Source organism: Arachis hypogaea, chromosome 6, assembly GCF_003086295.3.
Source record: "Arachis hypogaea cultivar Tifrunner chromosome 6, arahy.Tifrunner.gnm2.J5K5, whole genome shotgun sequence".
Lineage (NCBI taxonomy): Eukaryota > Viridiplantae > Streptophyta > Magnoliopsida > Fabales > Fabaceae > Arachis > Arachis hypogaea.
In genome coordinates this window covers 111512260-111530004 of record NC_092041.1, presented here as the reverse complement: position 1 = coordinate 111530004, position 17745 = coordinate 111512260, and the positions used below count along the sequence as shown (strand labels likewise).

The following is a 17745-nucleotide window of genomic DNA, read 5'->3' as shown; positions in this document are numbered from 1 at the left end:
AGGTCTTGAGGGACCATAATGGCAAGTGAGTAGAGGTCAACGTAGATGACATGCTAGTGAAAACGACCGAACAAGCAGCTTAGTAACCGATCTGAAAGTCAACTTTGACTCACTCCGAAGGCACAACATGAGGTTGAATCCCCAAAAGTGCGCGTTCGCCATGGAAGCAAAAAAATTTCTTGGATTCATGATCGTACAGAGAGGAGTAGAAGCCAACCCGGATAAGTGTGAATCCGTTTTTCGCATAACAAGCCCTGGATGCGTGAAAGATGTACAAAGGCTAGCGGGGAGATTGACGGCCTTATTTCGCTTTCTCGGCGCCTCGGCAACTAAAACGCTACCTTTCTTCAACTTGATGAAGAAGGGGATGGCCTTCGAGTGGACCCCGGCTTATGAAAAAGCTTTCAACCACTTCAAGATAATCTTATCGAAGCCACCAGTTCTCGATAAACCAAAAGAAGGAGAAATCTTGTACCTATACCTGGCTCACCTCTCGGGGAGCCATTTTCCGGAGAGGGTCTGGACAGTTGGCAATCTGGACAGTTGGTGGATGCTTCCAGATGTAGGGGCCCAAATGAAAAGGCCCACTCGACGAGTACAGATAAAAGGAGGGGGACCTACCCCTCCCTCAGGTACGTTATCCTTTTACCCTAATTAGCGGTTTCATCATACAGACACCTACTTCAGCATTGGAGTGTCCTTGCAAGTGACCTCACCTGCTGATCCACCAATGCTCGTGGCCGCGTTCCCCTTCGCCAAGCTCGCACCCAAATCCAGATTCCTTACATCCTACCGTTGCTCATAGTTAGCTGCTCAACCGACCATTCATTCAAACGAGCAACTGAACATTTGGTTTCATTATTTTATCTTAAAAAAATTGGTTAATAATTATATTTATTAAATATTTATAATTATAAAAATTTTAGCGTTTGTAAATTTAAAAATTATAATTTTTTTATATTTTTAAAAATTATAAATTTATTAAAATATTTGTGAAATTATATATTTTTTAATATTAAATAATTTAATAATTTTTTAAATGAGACGGAATAAAAATTTAGAACTACCTTAATAAATAAAATAAAACGGACTAACTTATTGAAAGACAGATTTTTGATGGAGCAACACCCTACCTAAAGGGCATGGAGAGTGAGGGTAGAGGATTATTCTTACTATTAATGTTGTTGACGAATGAAGGATGATATTGTTTTCTTTAGTTGTGACATTATCATCATTCAAGTTAGATTTCAATGCTTCATTTATTGCCGATCTACTTTGCTTCAACAGTATAGTAGAATTTTTTTTTCTTTTGGGAAAAAACAGTATAGTAAATTTAACCAGTTGTCCTATGTAAAAGAAAATCTAACATAAAATTTTTTGTTTATATACGTGAGTAATTTTATATTTTTTATGATAAAAACTTAAATATAATTAATTTTATGTAAAGTTAATAAAAAAGAGTCATTAAATGACAAATTTATTAATTTATTTAACAATTTTTAATTATCAATTTTACATAAAATTAACTGTACTTGAATTTTATTTATTTATTTTATTTCAAAAATAAATTTGTTTTAAAATATTATTTTTAAAATTGAATTAAAATATAAATAGATAAAATCCACTACAAGAGAGGCGCTACATTGCGCGTTTTTTTTTTAATTGGGTAAATTAGTTCATCTTTTGACTGAAACAGTGTTTGAATGATAACAAATCTAAAAGAGATATATCAATAGAAAACACGATTAAATTTCGACAAACTAATTCAACTACCATTCGGTCTAAATAAAAAACATTTATTTGAAACGATTGAAATGCCTTCAAAAGAAGAAAATCTTAAGTTCCCATTCAAAAAGAATGCATAACGTGAATCATTAACAATGTATTAATTTGTGTTAGCTAACACTATTCTTTAGTAATCTTAATATTCTTTATCCAAAAGTAGATGTGGATTTGATACCACTAAAATTTAGGGATAAAGAAAAAAGTGTTTAAATTTAAAATATACATTATATTATTCCAAAAATAAAAGTGATAAATTAGTGTAAAACATAATAAGTGCTAAAAACTTAAAATATTCTCCCACTATCTCTTAACGAAATGAATAGTATTAAAACTGGGAACGAATTTTTACATGTAAAAATTTTACATAACATTGTTATATGTTAATTTAATAATTTTTATCGTTGATCATGAAATTATGTAGGAGTAGATATGTAAACCACAAAAATATTTAACCAATGATACCAAAAAAAATTTTGCATAACTTTTACAAAAAATATCAAGAATTTAATTTTAATATATTAATAATATAAAATATTTTATATAATTATTCAATTATATTTAATTTTTTATATAATTATTTATATAATTAATATAAAAAATAATAATAAAATTATTTTATAAAATACATCAAAATTAAATTCAAATATCAATAATGTCCTAAATTTATTATATAATGGCAAACGTGTTGTATGAGTTGAGGACTTGAGGTAGAAATAGTAAACACCACTTTCTATTTCATTTCCCAAGTTCTCAATTCCCTCTCCTTTCAAATGAGATGGGAAAAAGTTGAAAGCAAATTAAATACGTCTAAATTGGGGTTTTATTATTGTTTATTTACACTATGCTTGTTTGAGAGGAAAATGGAAGGAAAGAAAAAGAAAGAAAGAAAATAAAAAGGAAAATGATTATTTTTTTTGTTTGGTTGGGAAGGAAAATTAGAAAAAAAAAAAAATGAAAGGAAAAAAACTGGTGGGATCCACCAATTTTTTTTCTTTTCAACATTGAAAAGAAAATAGAGAGAAAACTAATGTTTCTCTATCTACTTCTAATGTTATCCCTTCACTTTTTCAATATATTTTATAATATAGGAATAAAATTGTCTTTTTATAACATTTCTTTCTTTCTTAATTTCCTTCTATTCAAACACATCTAAAGAAAATAAAAATTCACTCAATTTCTTTTCTTTCCTTTCTTTTCTTTCTATTTCTTTCCTCTTTATTTCTTTCCTTCCAACAAAATGAGTAACACAACAAATAGTTTTTTTTGGATAAAATATTAAATAGATCCTTAATAATATTTAATAATAAACTTAGTTATAAATCTTTGAAAAAAATTAAATAAATTTTTTAAAATTGAAATATTAAATTAAATTTTTTTTATCTTAGTTATAATTCAAATGATATAATTTTTTCATACTCACTTAAATTCAAATCTCACTCTTAAATTTAGAAAAAAATTTTTTAAAGATTTACTTTGACACATTTTTCTGTTAATAACTCCCAAAAACCACACGGTGCTCATCCTTCCAGCTCACAGTTTGAATTCCTTCTTTCCTGTTCTCTTTCTTTCTTCATCTCAAGATTTTTTTTTTTAAAAAAAAACCTGAATTTTATCAATGTTTTCAGGTATGAAATCAAGACTCATGAAACTAAGGTAAACCTTTTTGTTGGTCAATTTCCCTGGTCAACAATGTAATTTAGTACTACTTATCTTTTAAAAGCTTCTTTTCATAGTTTCCACCTTTTAATTTGTTTTTTCCTTCTCAAAGTAAGAAAAATTCAGCTTAGAACATATCCTGTAGCATGTTCCTGGTAAGTGGTTAGAGTAGAACACATTTATGTTCTTTATCTTTTGAACCTTGTTATATAATAATCTCAGCATTATCATTGAATTTCATAGCTTCAACAAAGAGAGTTATTTGTTAGACATTAGGTTTTTGGATAGCAGTCGTAGGACAAGTTCATGGCAAAAAATTGGTCTCAATTCAATGTTAATATGGATACCTTCTTCTGTTTGGGTATCCTTCTACAGTGTGAGATTGTGTTTACTAGTATTCAAAGGGTAGGAAAGGTATTTCCAGGTCTAGAAGGTTCTCAAATGAATTGGGTAGATAGGGATGGAAAGTTTCTTGTTTCCAACAATAAAGAATTCACCTTTGGGTTTGATCGAACCCAAAATGATACCACATTGTTTCTATTAGCAGTGGTCCACACTGCTAGTTCCATGGTTGTTTGGTCCGCGAACAGAGCGGTTCCTGTTTCGAATTCTGATAGATTTGTGTTTGATGAGAAGGGTAATGCTTTTTTGCAGAAAGGGGGGAAAATTGTTTGGTCTAGTGACACAGGTGGGAAAGGGGTTTCTTCAATGGAATTGAAGGACACTGGGAATTTGGTTTTGATTGGGAGTAATGATAGTGAAGTGATTTGGCAGAGCTTCGATGATCCGACCGATACATTGCTTCCAATGCAGGAATTCCATAAGGGAATGAAACTTGTTAGTGAGCCTGATTCTAACAACTTTACCTATGTTCTTGAGATTGGAACGTCCGGTGATGTCACTCTTTCGGCCGTGTTACAAACTCTGCAACCAATGCCATATTGGTCTATGCAGAGTGATAGCCGCAGAATCGTCAATAGAGGTGGCAATGAGGTGGCTTCGGCAACCATTGTTGCGAATTCTTGGAGGTTCTATGACAAGAATAAGTCATTGTTGTGGGAATTTGTTTTCAAAGATAATGAGGCTGTGAATGATACTTGGACTGCAGTGTTGGGAAGTGATGGTATTATCACATTCTACAGTCTCCAAAATCAAGGATTGGATGGCGTCGCGCCAAGAAGAATTCCAGAATATTCTTGCAGCACACCGGAGCCTTGTGATCCCTACAATTTATGCACCGGTGACAGAAAGTGCAGCTGTCCTTCTGTTCTAAGCTCTAGGCCTAATTGCAAACCGGGTTTTGCCTCTCCTTGTAACTCGAAAGGTGCAATTGAGCTAGTTAAGGCGGACGATGGACTAAACTACTTTGCGCTCGGGTTCCTTCCACCCTTTTCGAGAACTGATCTGATTGGTTGCAAGACTTCCTGCAGTGAAAATTGTTCATGCCTTGCTATGTTCTTCCAAGAAAGTTCAAGAAGTTGTTTTCTATTGGATTGGATTGGAAGCTTTGAGAAGTCCGATAAGGATACTGGTTTTGTCTCTTACATTAAGGTCTCCAGGGATGGTGGCACTGACAAAGGTGATGGTGGAAATAGTAATAAGCAAACCGTGATTGTTGTGATAATTGTGGTTTTAACATTGCTTGTTATTTCTGGTATGATCTTTCTTGGCCTAAGATACTACAAGAAAAGTGAACATTCAGCCGAGACTCCCCAAGAGAATTCGGATGGTGACACTTTCTTGGAGAACTTAACTGGCATGCCAATTCGCTCTGGCTACAATGATCTTGAAATCGCGACTAATAACTTCTCTGAGAAGCTTGGGCAAGGGGGTTTCGGCTCGGTTTACAAAGGAGTCCTACCAAATGGAACAGAACTAGCTGTGAAAAAGTTGGAAGGAATTGGCCAGGGGAAGAGAGAGTTCAGAGCTGAAGTTAGCATAATTGGTAGCATTCATCATCACCATCTGGTTCGGCTTAAAGGATTTTGCGCCGAAGGAACTCACCGGCTTCTTGCTTATGAGTACATGGCTAATGGCTCCTTGGATAAATGGATATTCAACAAAAACAATGCAGAATTTTCATTGGATTGGGACACAAGGTTCAATATAGCGCTTGGAACTGCGAAAGGACTCGCATACCTTCATGAAGATTGTGACTCAAAGATTGTTCATTGTGATATCAAACCAGAAAATGTGCTTCTAGATGAGAACTTCAATGCCAAAGTTTCAGATTTTGGTCTAGCTAAGCTCATGACGCGCGAACAAAGCCATGTTTTCACAACACTAAGGGGGACTCGAGGGTATCTCGCCCCTGAGTGGATAACAAACTACGCCATATCAGAGAAGAGTGATGTATACAGCTATGGTATGGTTTTGTTAGAGATAATTGGCGGCCGGAAAAACTATGATCCGGCCGAAAGCTCGGAGAAATCCTATTTCCCATATTTTACATTCAAGATGATGGAAGAAGGGAAACTAAGAGACATTGTTGATTCAGAATTGAAAGCATATGAAGATGATGAGAGGGTAGACATTGCAATCAAAGTTGCATTGTGGTGCATACAAGAAGACATGAATCTAAGGCCTTCAATGAGCAAAGTTGTGCAAATGCTTGAAGGTCTTTGCACTGTTCCTAAGCCACCATCAAGATTTTCTCCATTAGGATCTAACATTCACTCAATTCCTTTTTCTATGTCAACTAGTGAGGCTGGAACTTCTTCATCAGCACCATCAGATACTAACACTGAAGCTTTTCTCCGTGGGGTTCAACTTTCAGGGCCAAGATAAGTAGATAACACTATAATTCTACCTTTTTTTTTTGTTTCTCTCTTTTCATAACCTTTTTGTTTTTGAGGTGTTAAATGAAAAAGGTGTCAGTTGTAGACGGTTAGATAAGTAGTTACTTGTGCAGACTTTGCACATATTAAATTCTTGTAAAATTTTGCTATATACTCAAACTTTGTCTATACTTATACAGTATATAATAAAGATATAAAAAGGATTGATGCATAGTTTTTTTTTTTTAAATATTCTTTGTTATATATAATTTATATATAAAAAATTATTATTTTTAATATTTGAACTCCAAATTTTTTAATTAAATTATAAACCGTCATTTTAACCGATTTCACGTTTATTACTTTTAGACAGCTAATAAATAAATAATATCTTAAGAATGTTTTTAAGCAACAGTAAAAAAATTAAAATATTATATTCTTCATTTAATTTTTATGCAGTAATTTAGTCAATATATATAAAAAATAATAAAAATAGAGAAAAATTCTAACGACCCCTAATAATTACTCCAAAATATAACGAGGTCCGAACAAAAAAAATATCTATCAATTCTAATTGACACTTAATAAAAAAAATCAATAGTTTGATGTGTTATATAGACATGTTCCGTAAACCAGGATAAAAAATAGGGTAAAGGACAAATAGGTCCCTAACCTTTTAAGACGCAGACATTTTAGTCCCTTAAAATTGGAAAATACATTTCGATCCCTCACCATGTAAATTCCGTGATAATTAAATCCTTCCGTGGAATTGGTACTCAAAACAGTAATGGAAATTGCTGAGGTGGAGGGGTGGAGAGTGATGTCGTTACAGTTGTTGAAGTGGATGGAGAACAAATTGTTGAAGGACAAATTAATCTTTAATGACCAAAACGACGCCGTATATGCATCCCCACTTTCATGCCCATCATCTCATACCTTTCTTCCTCTCTAGCGTCCTACACCATCACCCTTTCTTCTCTTACCATTCTCTTTCTTTCCCTTCTTTTTTCTTCAAGTCACTTAATATATATATATTTTGAAAGGGTCTATTATGTAAATCTATAAAAATTATTCACACATATAGATTTTATGTGTTTAATTTAGATTAATGACATTAAATATTTGTCAATACATCTGAATATTTTATTATTTAAATATGATATTATATTAATAAAAAATAAAAGTTATCTATTATAAAACTTTTTATTTGTTAAGCATTCTAAATACTGGAATTCAATTCAATTTTATAGTTTTACTAATTCATTCCAAATATTAGAATTCAATTCCTATATACTATTAAAAGTTTCTAATCAGGCTGTAAAGTATAATTTTTATCTCTAAAATTTGTCAAAATTTTTAAAAATATTTTTAAATTTATTTTATTTCAATTTTGTTTTTGAATTTTTTTATTTGAATCAAATATATCCCTTATAACTAAATTTTTAGAAAGTTTAAGACTAATTCGATAATAATACATGACAACTATGTCTGATTTACTTGTGTTGAAGCCTTGAAGGTTGTTCTTGTGAATTATTGTTAAATTAATCCTAAATTTTTTAAAAAATTAGCCACTAGATGCTTAAAATTTTTTGGAACAATTAAAATAACATAAAATTTAAAAATATTTAAATTTTTTTTAACAAACTTCAAAAATAAAAATATACTTTATTCTTTATTAACTTAAAAGTTGTGCCAGCATTATAATAGAAAAATACTGTATTAAAACGATAACGTTAAAAAGACAAAAAAAAAGTCTAAATTTATTTTATTTAATTTTTATTGATTATTATAATTTTTATTAATTATTTTTTGGCTGGTTTAACTAATTTTTTTTGTTATTGAATTTTTTTATGTTAATTATTATTATTATTATGTAGATAAATATGAATCATCAATCAGCAACGAATTTGGAAATAAATATCCATAGCAATAAGGAAAAATATGAGGTATTTAAAGATTTTGGTAGATTGAGGTAAATATATTTTTGGTATTTAGATAAAGATGATTTGATAATAAAAAATGTTATGGAAAAAAAAAAAGAATCAGCACCAAATCAATTACTAAAATAATAATGTGATCTTAAAAAGAGTGTATAACCAAAAAAGGAAGAAACTATTAAATTGAATTGGATTTTAATTTTTTTAAAATAACAAATAATTATTTTGGGTATATACATATGAAGAATTTAATTTTCGTGCATTATTAACATAAATTTTTTTTTTACAAACAACCAATTATATATTAGCACATTAATAAAAATACTTAATTTCAAAACTTATAACTTATAAAATTATGCAAAAATTTGATTAAATAATCATATATAGATATAGAGATGACAGAACGAGTCAAACCCACCATAAAAAATAAGTTGGACTAAAATTTAAAACCCACAGAATAAAAAAAAAGCGCAAAACTTGTACAATCAAATTCACATATTTCGGCAGCGAAGGACAGACCGGCCTCTTAAGTCAAAAATTTTTTTTTTTTTAACAAAAGAGTTATTAGTGTTATAAAAATTAACAATTATATAATTTTTAAATATATTATTTTTATTTTTTTGGTTATCTATAATATTCTTTAGCATGTTAAAAATTAATTTGCTGTAAATTTAAACTCCATTAAATTTATTACTGACCAATAAAATATTGCTGGTTATTTTAAACCTATTTTTATTCTTCTTTTTGTTTTTTATTTTAATTATTTTATTTTACACTTTCATGTATATATTCAAATTATATTATTTGTTTTTTAAAATAAAAAATATTTTATTAATAAATATTATTTTAAATATTTTTTTTTAAAGTTTAAAATTTAAAAGAAAATAGTAAAACTATTTTTATTTGTATTTTTTTAGTTATAATTTTTTAAGTTAATTTTATTATTTTATTTTAAAAAACTTAAATCAGCTAGCATTTTAAATCCGCTTTATTTAAAGCAGGCCACCTTCCTCTCTCTTTTTTTTTGGACAGATTTTGGCAGGAGACGGACTATTTTTTGCCACCTCTAATCATATAATAGGATAATACTATTTAGTAATTTACTCATTTTATTTTGTTTACAAACATTATTTATTTCAATTTTTAATTAATCTATCAGTAATGTTAGAGAGATAATAATCTAAAATCAATTTATTTAATTTAATATCTATAATTTTATATATATAACATTCATAATTATATACTTATTATATCTAATTACTCAATTATTTCAATAATAATTAAAAAATAAAATAAATAATAATTAAAAATATAAAATATGATCATTTAAAATTATTTTAGGTTAATTTTTTATTGTCTCCTAACATTATTTGTTAGTCTACCATTATGACCAATTCTGTAATTTGTTATTTACGTTAATTACTATAATTTTTCTCCTTATATAAAGATCTACAACTTCAGAAAATTTAAGAAATCTAAAATATACATTATTTATAAAATAGATGATAATTGTGGACTCAATTTTTTGGATATGAAATCAATTAACGCATTGTTCTTAAATATGAAGAACATGTTTGTTTATAAAGTATATGGAGGTGTTTCTTTATTTAAATTCAGAAGAACAAATCGGATGCACTAATTTAAGTAAAGAAAAAATTTGAGGCTCCGAATTTAATTTGTTAAAAATTGAAATTAAGTAGTTCACTATTCGAAACCTCTGAATTGTGTGTAAACAATTTTTTTTTTTTACTTCTAAGAAATCGGTGCCTCAATTTTTAATGATAAAAAGAATAAAAAAATTAAAAATCTAAATTAGCAGGTCAGTTTTGCAAACAAAAAAAATTAATTATAAAAAAATTGAAATCTGAGACTCAGATTTGTATACATATATATACACACCAGTGGCCGCCTTGCAGAAATTTTATCGTCTTCCACTCATCTTCTTTCTGATTTTTTTACCATTTTGAGTTTCTTCCTTTTTTATTTTTTTTTTAATTTTTGTCCATATAAACTATCAGTGAAGCATAGTTTTAAACAAAATAGAAGATAGGATTATGTTAAAATTATATTACCATGGTCAAATCTTATTACAAACACTTGAGGGTGTAAGATTTGTATGCAAGAATCCATGTGAACTTGTTGTTCCTTTTACATTACTATTTGAAGAATTGAAAGGTGTTATTTGTGAAAGAGTAGACACGCATATATCAAAGACCATATCGAACATTTTGTATCGACATCCTATATTAGTGTTTAGTGGGTTCGTTAATTTCCAAACGAAGTATGTCACTGATGAAGGAGTATGCGAGAAATGTTTTCAATCTATTGTCAAACTCGAGCACAAGTGTCCTATATCGAGTTATACATTGAGTTTCAACAATTTGAAGCTGATCAGAATATCAAATGGAGAGATTACAGCAGTGACAACAAAGATGAATTCGAAGGCAACTATGAGGTTGTTGGTTCAAATGAAGATGATGATGAAGCTGATGACACTATAGAGACAGATGTGGAAGAAGTGGCAAATGCACTGGTTAACCAAAATCTGTTTGAAGAGCCATCTTTTATGCGCGTGTTAGATTTGGAAACTATACATATACTAAAATTTTTAACATATTTCAATGCGGGCAGTAGCTTTATAATATAAATAATTAATTTTGGTATAAAAGAGTATGATTAGTATTAAATTCTTTATGCAATTAGTGATGTTTAATTGTATTTATAGAATAATAATAAGATTAGCATTATTTAGTTATATATAAAGTATAAAAAGTATTAATGTGTAGATTTTATAATTTTGGTTATTTTATTATTTTATATGTACAATTTTATAAATTTATATCACATATTGAAATATATAAAATCTATATATATGTGTAATAAAAATTTTAAAATTTAATTATATGTTTAGATAATAAATTTTTATATGTATACTGTATATTTATATATTTAAAACGTATATATTTATATTATATATGATACATATTTAAAGTGTACTTCTAACTATGTAAGCATTAATGTAGAAATTTTATATATATATATATAATTTATTTATGTATAATCAGATTTATTTAGGAATGTTATAAATATTTGAAGTTTCAATTGTAAATTTATTTATGATATATTATATATTTTATACTAATTATGTAAAATTTAAAATCTACGTATATACTTATTTATGTTATATATTATATATTTCATACTAAATAACATAAAATTTAAAATGCGTATATATTTATATATTTATTTACATAAATTTAAAATGTATAATTATTGATGTAATATATTATATATTTTATACTAATTATATAAAATTCAAAATCTAAGGTTATATATTTATATATTTATTGATATAAATTTAAACTGCGTGCTTATTTATGTATAAGTATACTTTTAAGAGAAAATTAAGCTCTACATTTTCCAAAAAGCATCAGTATACATGTACATCAAGATGTTTCTAATTCAATAGATAAGAACATATTTGGTCTTCCTGAAACGTATCTAATAATCCCCTAAAATATCTATATGGCCAATTCACACCTGTTAATACGCTATCTATTTACACATTTTTTTTATTACTAAAATTTTTATACAGATATTGAAAAACAAAGTAAAACATTTTTCAAAGTTCTATAATAAGTCATATTATCAGTTAGCTAGCGGAAAGTGTCATGGGACACCAGAAATCAGAATAAGAAATGACATATGAATCCAGGTCCAGATATGCAATAATGTCAGTGGATCGTTAATCTCTTTACAGTCAAAGCGAGTTGCTCTACACAATGCTCTATACAAGTGTGTTAGGGATGCTGATTTTTAACCGATTTCATGAATCCGAGAGAAGTTACGAAGCAATGGTAGAAATTTTCAATAAACTGCTGACCTAGACTTATCAGCAAATAATATTGATCCAAACAATAATAATATGTGACATTTCACATACCTCTCCATGGCAACTTGATCATTCAAAATCAATCAGTCTTTTACATATTTGATCCAGGTCATATTAATGGAACTTCCTCTGCAATCACTAGTACTAGGTGCAACTCCAAATTGATGTAAGCATTCAGCTTTCATGTCCTCCTGACTAGTTATAGTTGTTTCTGTCATAGGAAGACCATTTATCGGCAGACCTAGGATTAGAGCCATATCTTCCAACGTAACAGCACACTCGCCTACTGAAAAATGGAATATGTGTGTATCTGGGTGCCATCTCTCCACTAAAACTGTTACTAAAGCCAACTAACTTTAGATCACTCCAAGTTAGAATACCTGATAAAATCCAGTTGCCCAAACAAGATGCTCGACAATCAGATTATATGATTTCGGTGAATTTCTTTAGACACACCTCAAATTTCTTACACCCTACAAAATATAAACAAATAATAACTCAAATTATCTTACTTAATTAATCATATATAAATTAAAATACGTAATAATTAATGTTAAATTTATTGAAACTTACACAAAATTATCAAGTAAATCAATTTTTACTTAATTATCATTATAACTAAGTATCTTTATCAACAACATCCACATGAACATATTCAATTTGTTTATAACAACAAATAAGCCTTTATCCTATACAGAACCATAAACAAAAAGGCCATAATTAATTATGGTTTAACACATAATCTAATTAATTATTATCTTTAATAACATAATTATTTTTTGCAATAATTAGTTCAAATTCTTATCTATTCTACTACAACTATAGTTTATACATTAAAACCAAAAATTCTAATTCATATGTGCATATAATTTAAAATAATTACTCAATTTATCGACAAACTAAGCTCTATTAATTTATTTGTTAACATTCTTTAATTAATTCATCACGAAACTAACATTAAAAAAGTACTACCAACAACCTCAAATTCAGGTAATATAACCAACAAACTAAATTTCAATTACACATTCTACTAACAAATACAATTAATAAATTTATAAAATAATTATAATTATAGCATAACAAATATAATACTAATTATTATTCTCAACCATCATATTATTATTAGATTTAATTACTCTATTAATTCTTATAGTTTCGCAAAATTTTCAATTAGGTCCCTATATTTTTTTCCTTTTAATTGGGTCTCTGCACCAATTTTTTTTTAATTGAGTCCCTACACTTTTTTTTCTCTTTTATTTGAGTTCCTGTACCAATTTTTTTAATTGGATCCATATACAATTAAGTCAATTACTACCAAGAGGGACTTAATTAAAAAAAATTAGTGCAGGAACCCAATTAAAAAAAAAATATAGAGACCTAATTAAAAATTTTGTAAAACTATAGAAATTAACAGAATAATTAAATCTTATTATTATTATTATTATTATTATTATTATTATTATTATTATTAACGTAAACTAGCTACGTTATTGTTATAAACATATATATGCATGTAAAACTAACAACGATCTAAATAATGTTAATATTATCATTTATTTACTATAACTAATATTAACTCACAAATATTATTATTATTATTATTATTATTATTATTATTATTATTATTTAAAAAAATACTTACATAATTAACTTGGCTAAAATAGTTAACAATGTAAAGTTTAGGGTAATCAACTTCTTTTATTTTTTTTTTTTGGCATTATGATTAATTTTTTGGATGGGTAGGAGATGAATGATGAGAGTAAATAGAAGTGTTGCAGAAAAGGAATCGAAGAAAGTAATGTTGATAGGTGGGGGTGGCCACAAATCTGACGCTCAGATTTGCGGTCCACTCCTCACCGTTAGATTAGTTTCATTTTTTTCTTGGTCGTTAGATTTTAAGAGTCTCAAATCTGAGGCTCAAATTTTATAATCTCTATGGCTGCATTTATTTATAGAGATAGGACATTGGGACATGGATACAGAGACACAAAATCATGTTTGACAAAAAAGACATAGATAGAGATAATGTGTTCAGAGACACTGAATTAGTGTATTTTGTGTCCACCCTGACAGGAAGGACACGGAGACATTAACAAGGGACACAACTTATTTTTTATTTTTTCTTTTATTATTCTTATTAATTTTTCATAATTATATTTTTTATCTCAAATTTTTTGAATGGAAAAAAATAAGAATAAATTAGATTTTTATAATTTGTTCTAATTTATCACCAAACAGAATACAAGAACACAAAATTTTGTGTCTCTGTCCATCAATGTCTTATCTTGTTCTGTTCTCAGTGTTTTGTCCTGTCCTGTTCTCAGAAACAAACGCAGCCTATCATAACTGTTGGATCTCTTCAATTTAAATCTGACCGTTTGATTTTTCTCCCAAAACTCAAATCTGAGCCTCCGATTTGTCTTCCACGCCGTCACGAACCGTCCACACCCGTGGATAACACACACCGGCAATAACGGTGAAAAACACCATTAAAGTCCCAATATTAAAATTAAAAAGCGTCCTAATTGTGAATCCCATTCGGGAGAATGTGTAAAATATTATATTTAGACATATTTCGCACCGAAACTAATTTGCTTTGTCACTCTTCCATTTTGTTGGGCTATTCCTTGTGATCAAAGATAACAGTTGAGTTATTCAAATTCAGACTCAAAAAAAGTTACTTATAAACCATCAATGTTTCAGGGATTTGGATTCTCTAAAGTTTGAATTTCACTTTAGAGAGTAAAGTGTGATCTCTCACCATTTATTTTATAGGTGGACTAAGAATAAATATGAGAAAGAAATCATTCAAGGGTAGAAGATCACACTTTACCCTCTAAAGTACAAATTTAAAATTTAGAAGATCCAAATTCATGTTTCAGACCCCAAAAAGATAATAAATAAAAATGGAAAACCCCTTCGATTTAACTAGCAAAAAATAAGACCATCGATTTTTTAGCTTTTTTCAACCATGGGTAACTCTGTAAAAGGTAGCGTGCATATCCATAAAAGAGAGATAAAAAAATCTGGACAACACATAACACTGACAATGAAAAAGTATCAGGAACTACTGTTAAACTTGATGAATGAAAGTATCAAACAACAATTATGAGGATAATATTCAATATCCTTCAGCATTACTTGCACATTTTGGACTTTTCAAAGTACATATTTATCATATACATTGCTGCATTATTTAGAACCTATAGCTGTAAGGAATAAAGAATGAACATTATTATCACACTAACTAGATCACTCACCTACTTTTGCTTGTTTGGAATAACAAACAGAGTTTAGGCTGTTGAAAAACAGTTATTTTGGTACAAATAGAATGAAAATCTTATTTTCAGATTGATGCCTCAGAGAGTAAGCTGCCACTAGATTTTTGAGATCTCCTAGGTTGCCTCTGAAAATAAGGGTGTACATCGCGAACTCCATCCAAGTACAATGGCGTTTGCATTTCTACAAGGCGCGAAACCTACCAAGCATTCCAAGAAAGAGCCAATGTTAATGATGTTCTTTCAAAAGGTTAAAAAACATAATCAGCAGTGTTCTTGCTTCCATTGAAACTAAAAGCTGGGAGGTCATACTTACAGCTCTATGAAAGGCAAACATCTCTTCTTGACCGGATAATATGGATGTGATACCAACAGGAGTACCTCCTGAGCCCACATTGCCTTCTGCTAAGACATCACGGCGAAGTTTAGCATTTTCGGTCTCTGTTTCAAACTGGAAACTGAAACCAAGACGAGATTGTGGAGGTTCAGTTAGCAATGCAACCTTGATCACTAGAATACCACCACCAACAGAGTTGATAAGCCTTATATAAGCACTAGTTTATACACTACTGAGAAAATTCTAATAATAGGATATACATAAATCAGTAGCTATTTATCAAATTTATGTGCCTTCTATCCCAAATTTGATAGAAACCTGAGAACTAAAAAATTCAGATTTCAGATACAGGGTATTTAGGGCCTCCAACTTTTTAACTAAATCAATAAAACATCACTTTTGGAATCTATCAGTACAAATATTGCATTTGCTAACAATAGAGATTGGTGAAATTATGACTAAAATTCCTTATTGCCTCGCCTCACATATTATGTATGCCACATTTTAGCAATTGTAACGCGGTTTGTAAATCAGTCAACATAGACTTGCAGCACACTTTCGGGATTTTGAAAACAATTTTACAGGGTCATTCTAGGAAATAAATACATATGATAAATGTTTCACAATTTCTTTATATACAAGGTCCTCCCCCCCCCCCAAGGACATTGCAATTCATGAAAATACCTAGATTTGGGAATTCAATGAAAAATGTTTATAATCTGAGCCATCTGTTCCCAGCTACATGGCATCAGAAGAAAATTTAAGACTACAAGCATAAGAATCAATTACCAGGTTAGAGCTCCTCTAAAGGATTCATACTTTTTAATCTGAAAGTTCTTTCTGCACAACATAAATAACAGAAATCAACAAGGTTACCTCTCCAAGTCAAAAAGTGTGCCATCCTCAGTTCCTTGAAATAATTCATCAATTGAGGAGGATGCCAAGCAACAAAGGCAACAATGATGATTGTACAACTCGTCAATTAGGGTTATAAATCTCCTTGCCTGAAAAGTAAAATATATACAACATAATAATCAAAACAAGACAGGACTATGCAGAAATAATTGTACAAATTCAATGCAATGGCTGTTATTTAGGAATATTCTATGAAACAATGCAGATACAGAGTGAGAGAATATGAGTTTCATAACCTAAAATTTCCCTTCATAGTAAAATAAGGCAATTATCAATACAGTTGAGGTCAACTCAACCTTTCAGTAACAATACCTTGTCACGGATGCGCATACTCATCACTGGAATATCAGATATGAAAACAGTGTGATAGTTTTCAGCAACAGCAATATAGTCAGCTGCACCCAACTGAAAGCTGAGAGAGAGAGAGAGAGAGAGAGAGAGAGAGAGAGAGAGAGAGAGAGAGAAAGCAAGTTGTCGTATATGCACAAACACTAGAAAAAAACTTGAAAGCAAGTTACATCGTAAGAATGGGGATTAAGGAACAACAACAAAGCATGATATTGTACTATTCCTACCCTTTTTCAATTTTCTAGAGTTTTTTAGTGTTTTCAAGGATTTTTCTAGGGTTTTCTATGATTTTCTAGGATTTTCTAGGGTTTTCAAGGGCTTTCAAGGGATTTTTAGTATTTTCTAGAGTTTTTTAAGGATTTTCTTGGGTTTTTTTTGTTTTCTAGGATATTCTAGTATTTTCTAGGATTTTTTAGGATTTTTTAAAGTTTTCTTAGATTTTCTAGGATTTTCTAGGATTTTTCTAGGACTTTCTAGGGTATTCTAGTGTTTTCTAGGGTTTTTTAGTGTTTTCTAGGATTTTCTAGGATTTTTTGGTGTTTTCTAGGGTTTTTTAGTGTTTTCTAGGGTTTTTTAAGGATTTCTAGGATTTTCTAGGTATTTTCTAGTATTTTTCTAGAATTTTCTAGGGTTTTCTACTATTTTCTATGATTTTTTGGCGTGTTCTAAAATTTTTTTAGTGTTTTCTAGGTTTTTCTAATGTTTTTATAGGGTTTTCTATATTTTATAGGGTTTTCTAAGGTTTTTTAGGGTTTTCTAAAGTTTTCGAGAATTTTTTAAGATTTTCTTGGGTTTTTTTGGTTTTCTAAGGTTTTCTAGG

The 17745-nt window shown here is 29.2% G+C and overlaps 2 protein-coding genes across 3 annotated transcripts; one reads left to right on the top strand and one right to left on the bottom strand.

Moving 5' to 3' along the window:
- The first annotated feature begins 3294 nt into the window (after positions 1–3294).
- On the top strand, positions 3295–6450 carry LOC112755711 (G-type lectin S-receptor-like serine/threonine-protein kinase SD2-5). Of its 2 annotated transcripts, XM_029294024.2 has the most exons (2): positions 3295–3438; positions 4096–6450. In XM_029294024.2, exon 2 carries the CDS (start codon positions 4150–4152, stop codon positions 6226–6228), a length of 2079 nt encoding a protein of 692 aa, XP_029149857.1. In that variant the 5' UTR covers positions 3295–3438; positions 4096–4149; the 3' UTR covers positions 6229–6450. The 2 variants fall into 2 exon arrangements, with proteins under 2 accessions (XP_029149857.1, XP_025659760.1); XM_025803975.3 differs by lacking the exon at positions 3295–3438 and having other exon boundaries at positions 3602–6450.
- An 8641-nt stretch (positions 6451–15091) lies between these two features.
- LOC112757815 (uncharacterized) lies at positions 15092–16976 on the bottom strand. Its single transcript, XM_025806369.2, has 4 exons — positions 16890–16976; positions 16539–16666; positions 15642–15783; positions 15092–15525 (listed from the first exon to the last, which is right to left on the bottom strand). The coding sequence occupies exons 1-4, from the start codon at positions 16911–16913 to the stop codon at positions 15394–15396; spliced, it is 426 nt and encodes a 141-aa protein (XP_025662154.1). The 5' UTR covers positions 16914–16976; the 3' UTR covers positions 15092–15393.
- Positions 16977–17745: the final 769 nt, after the last annotated feature.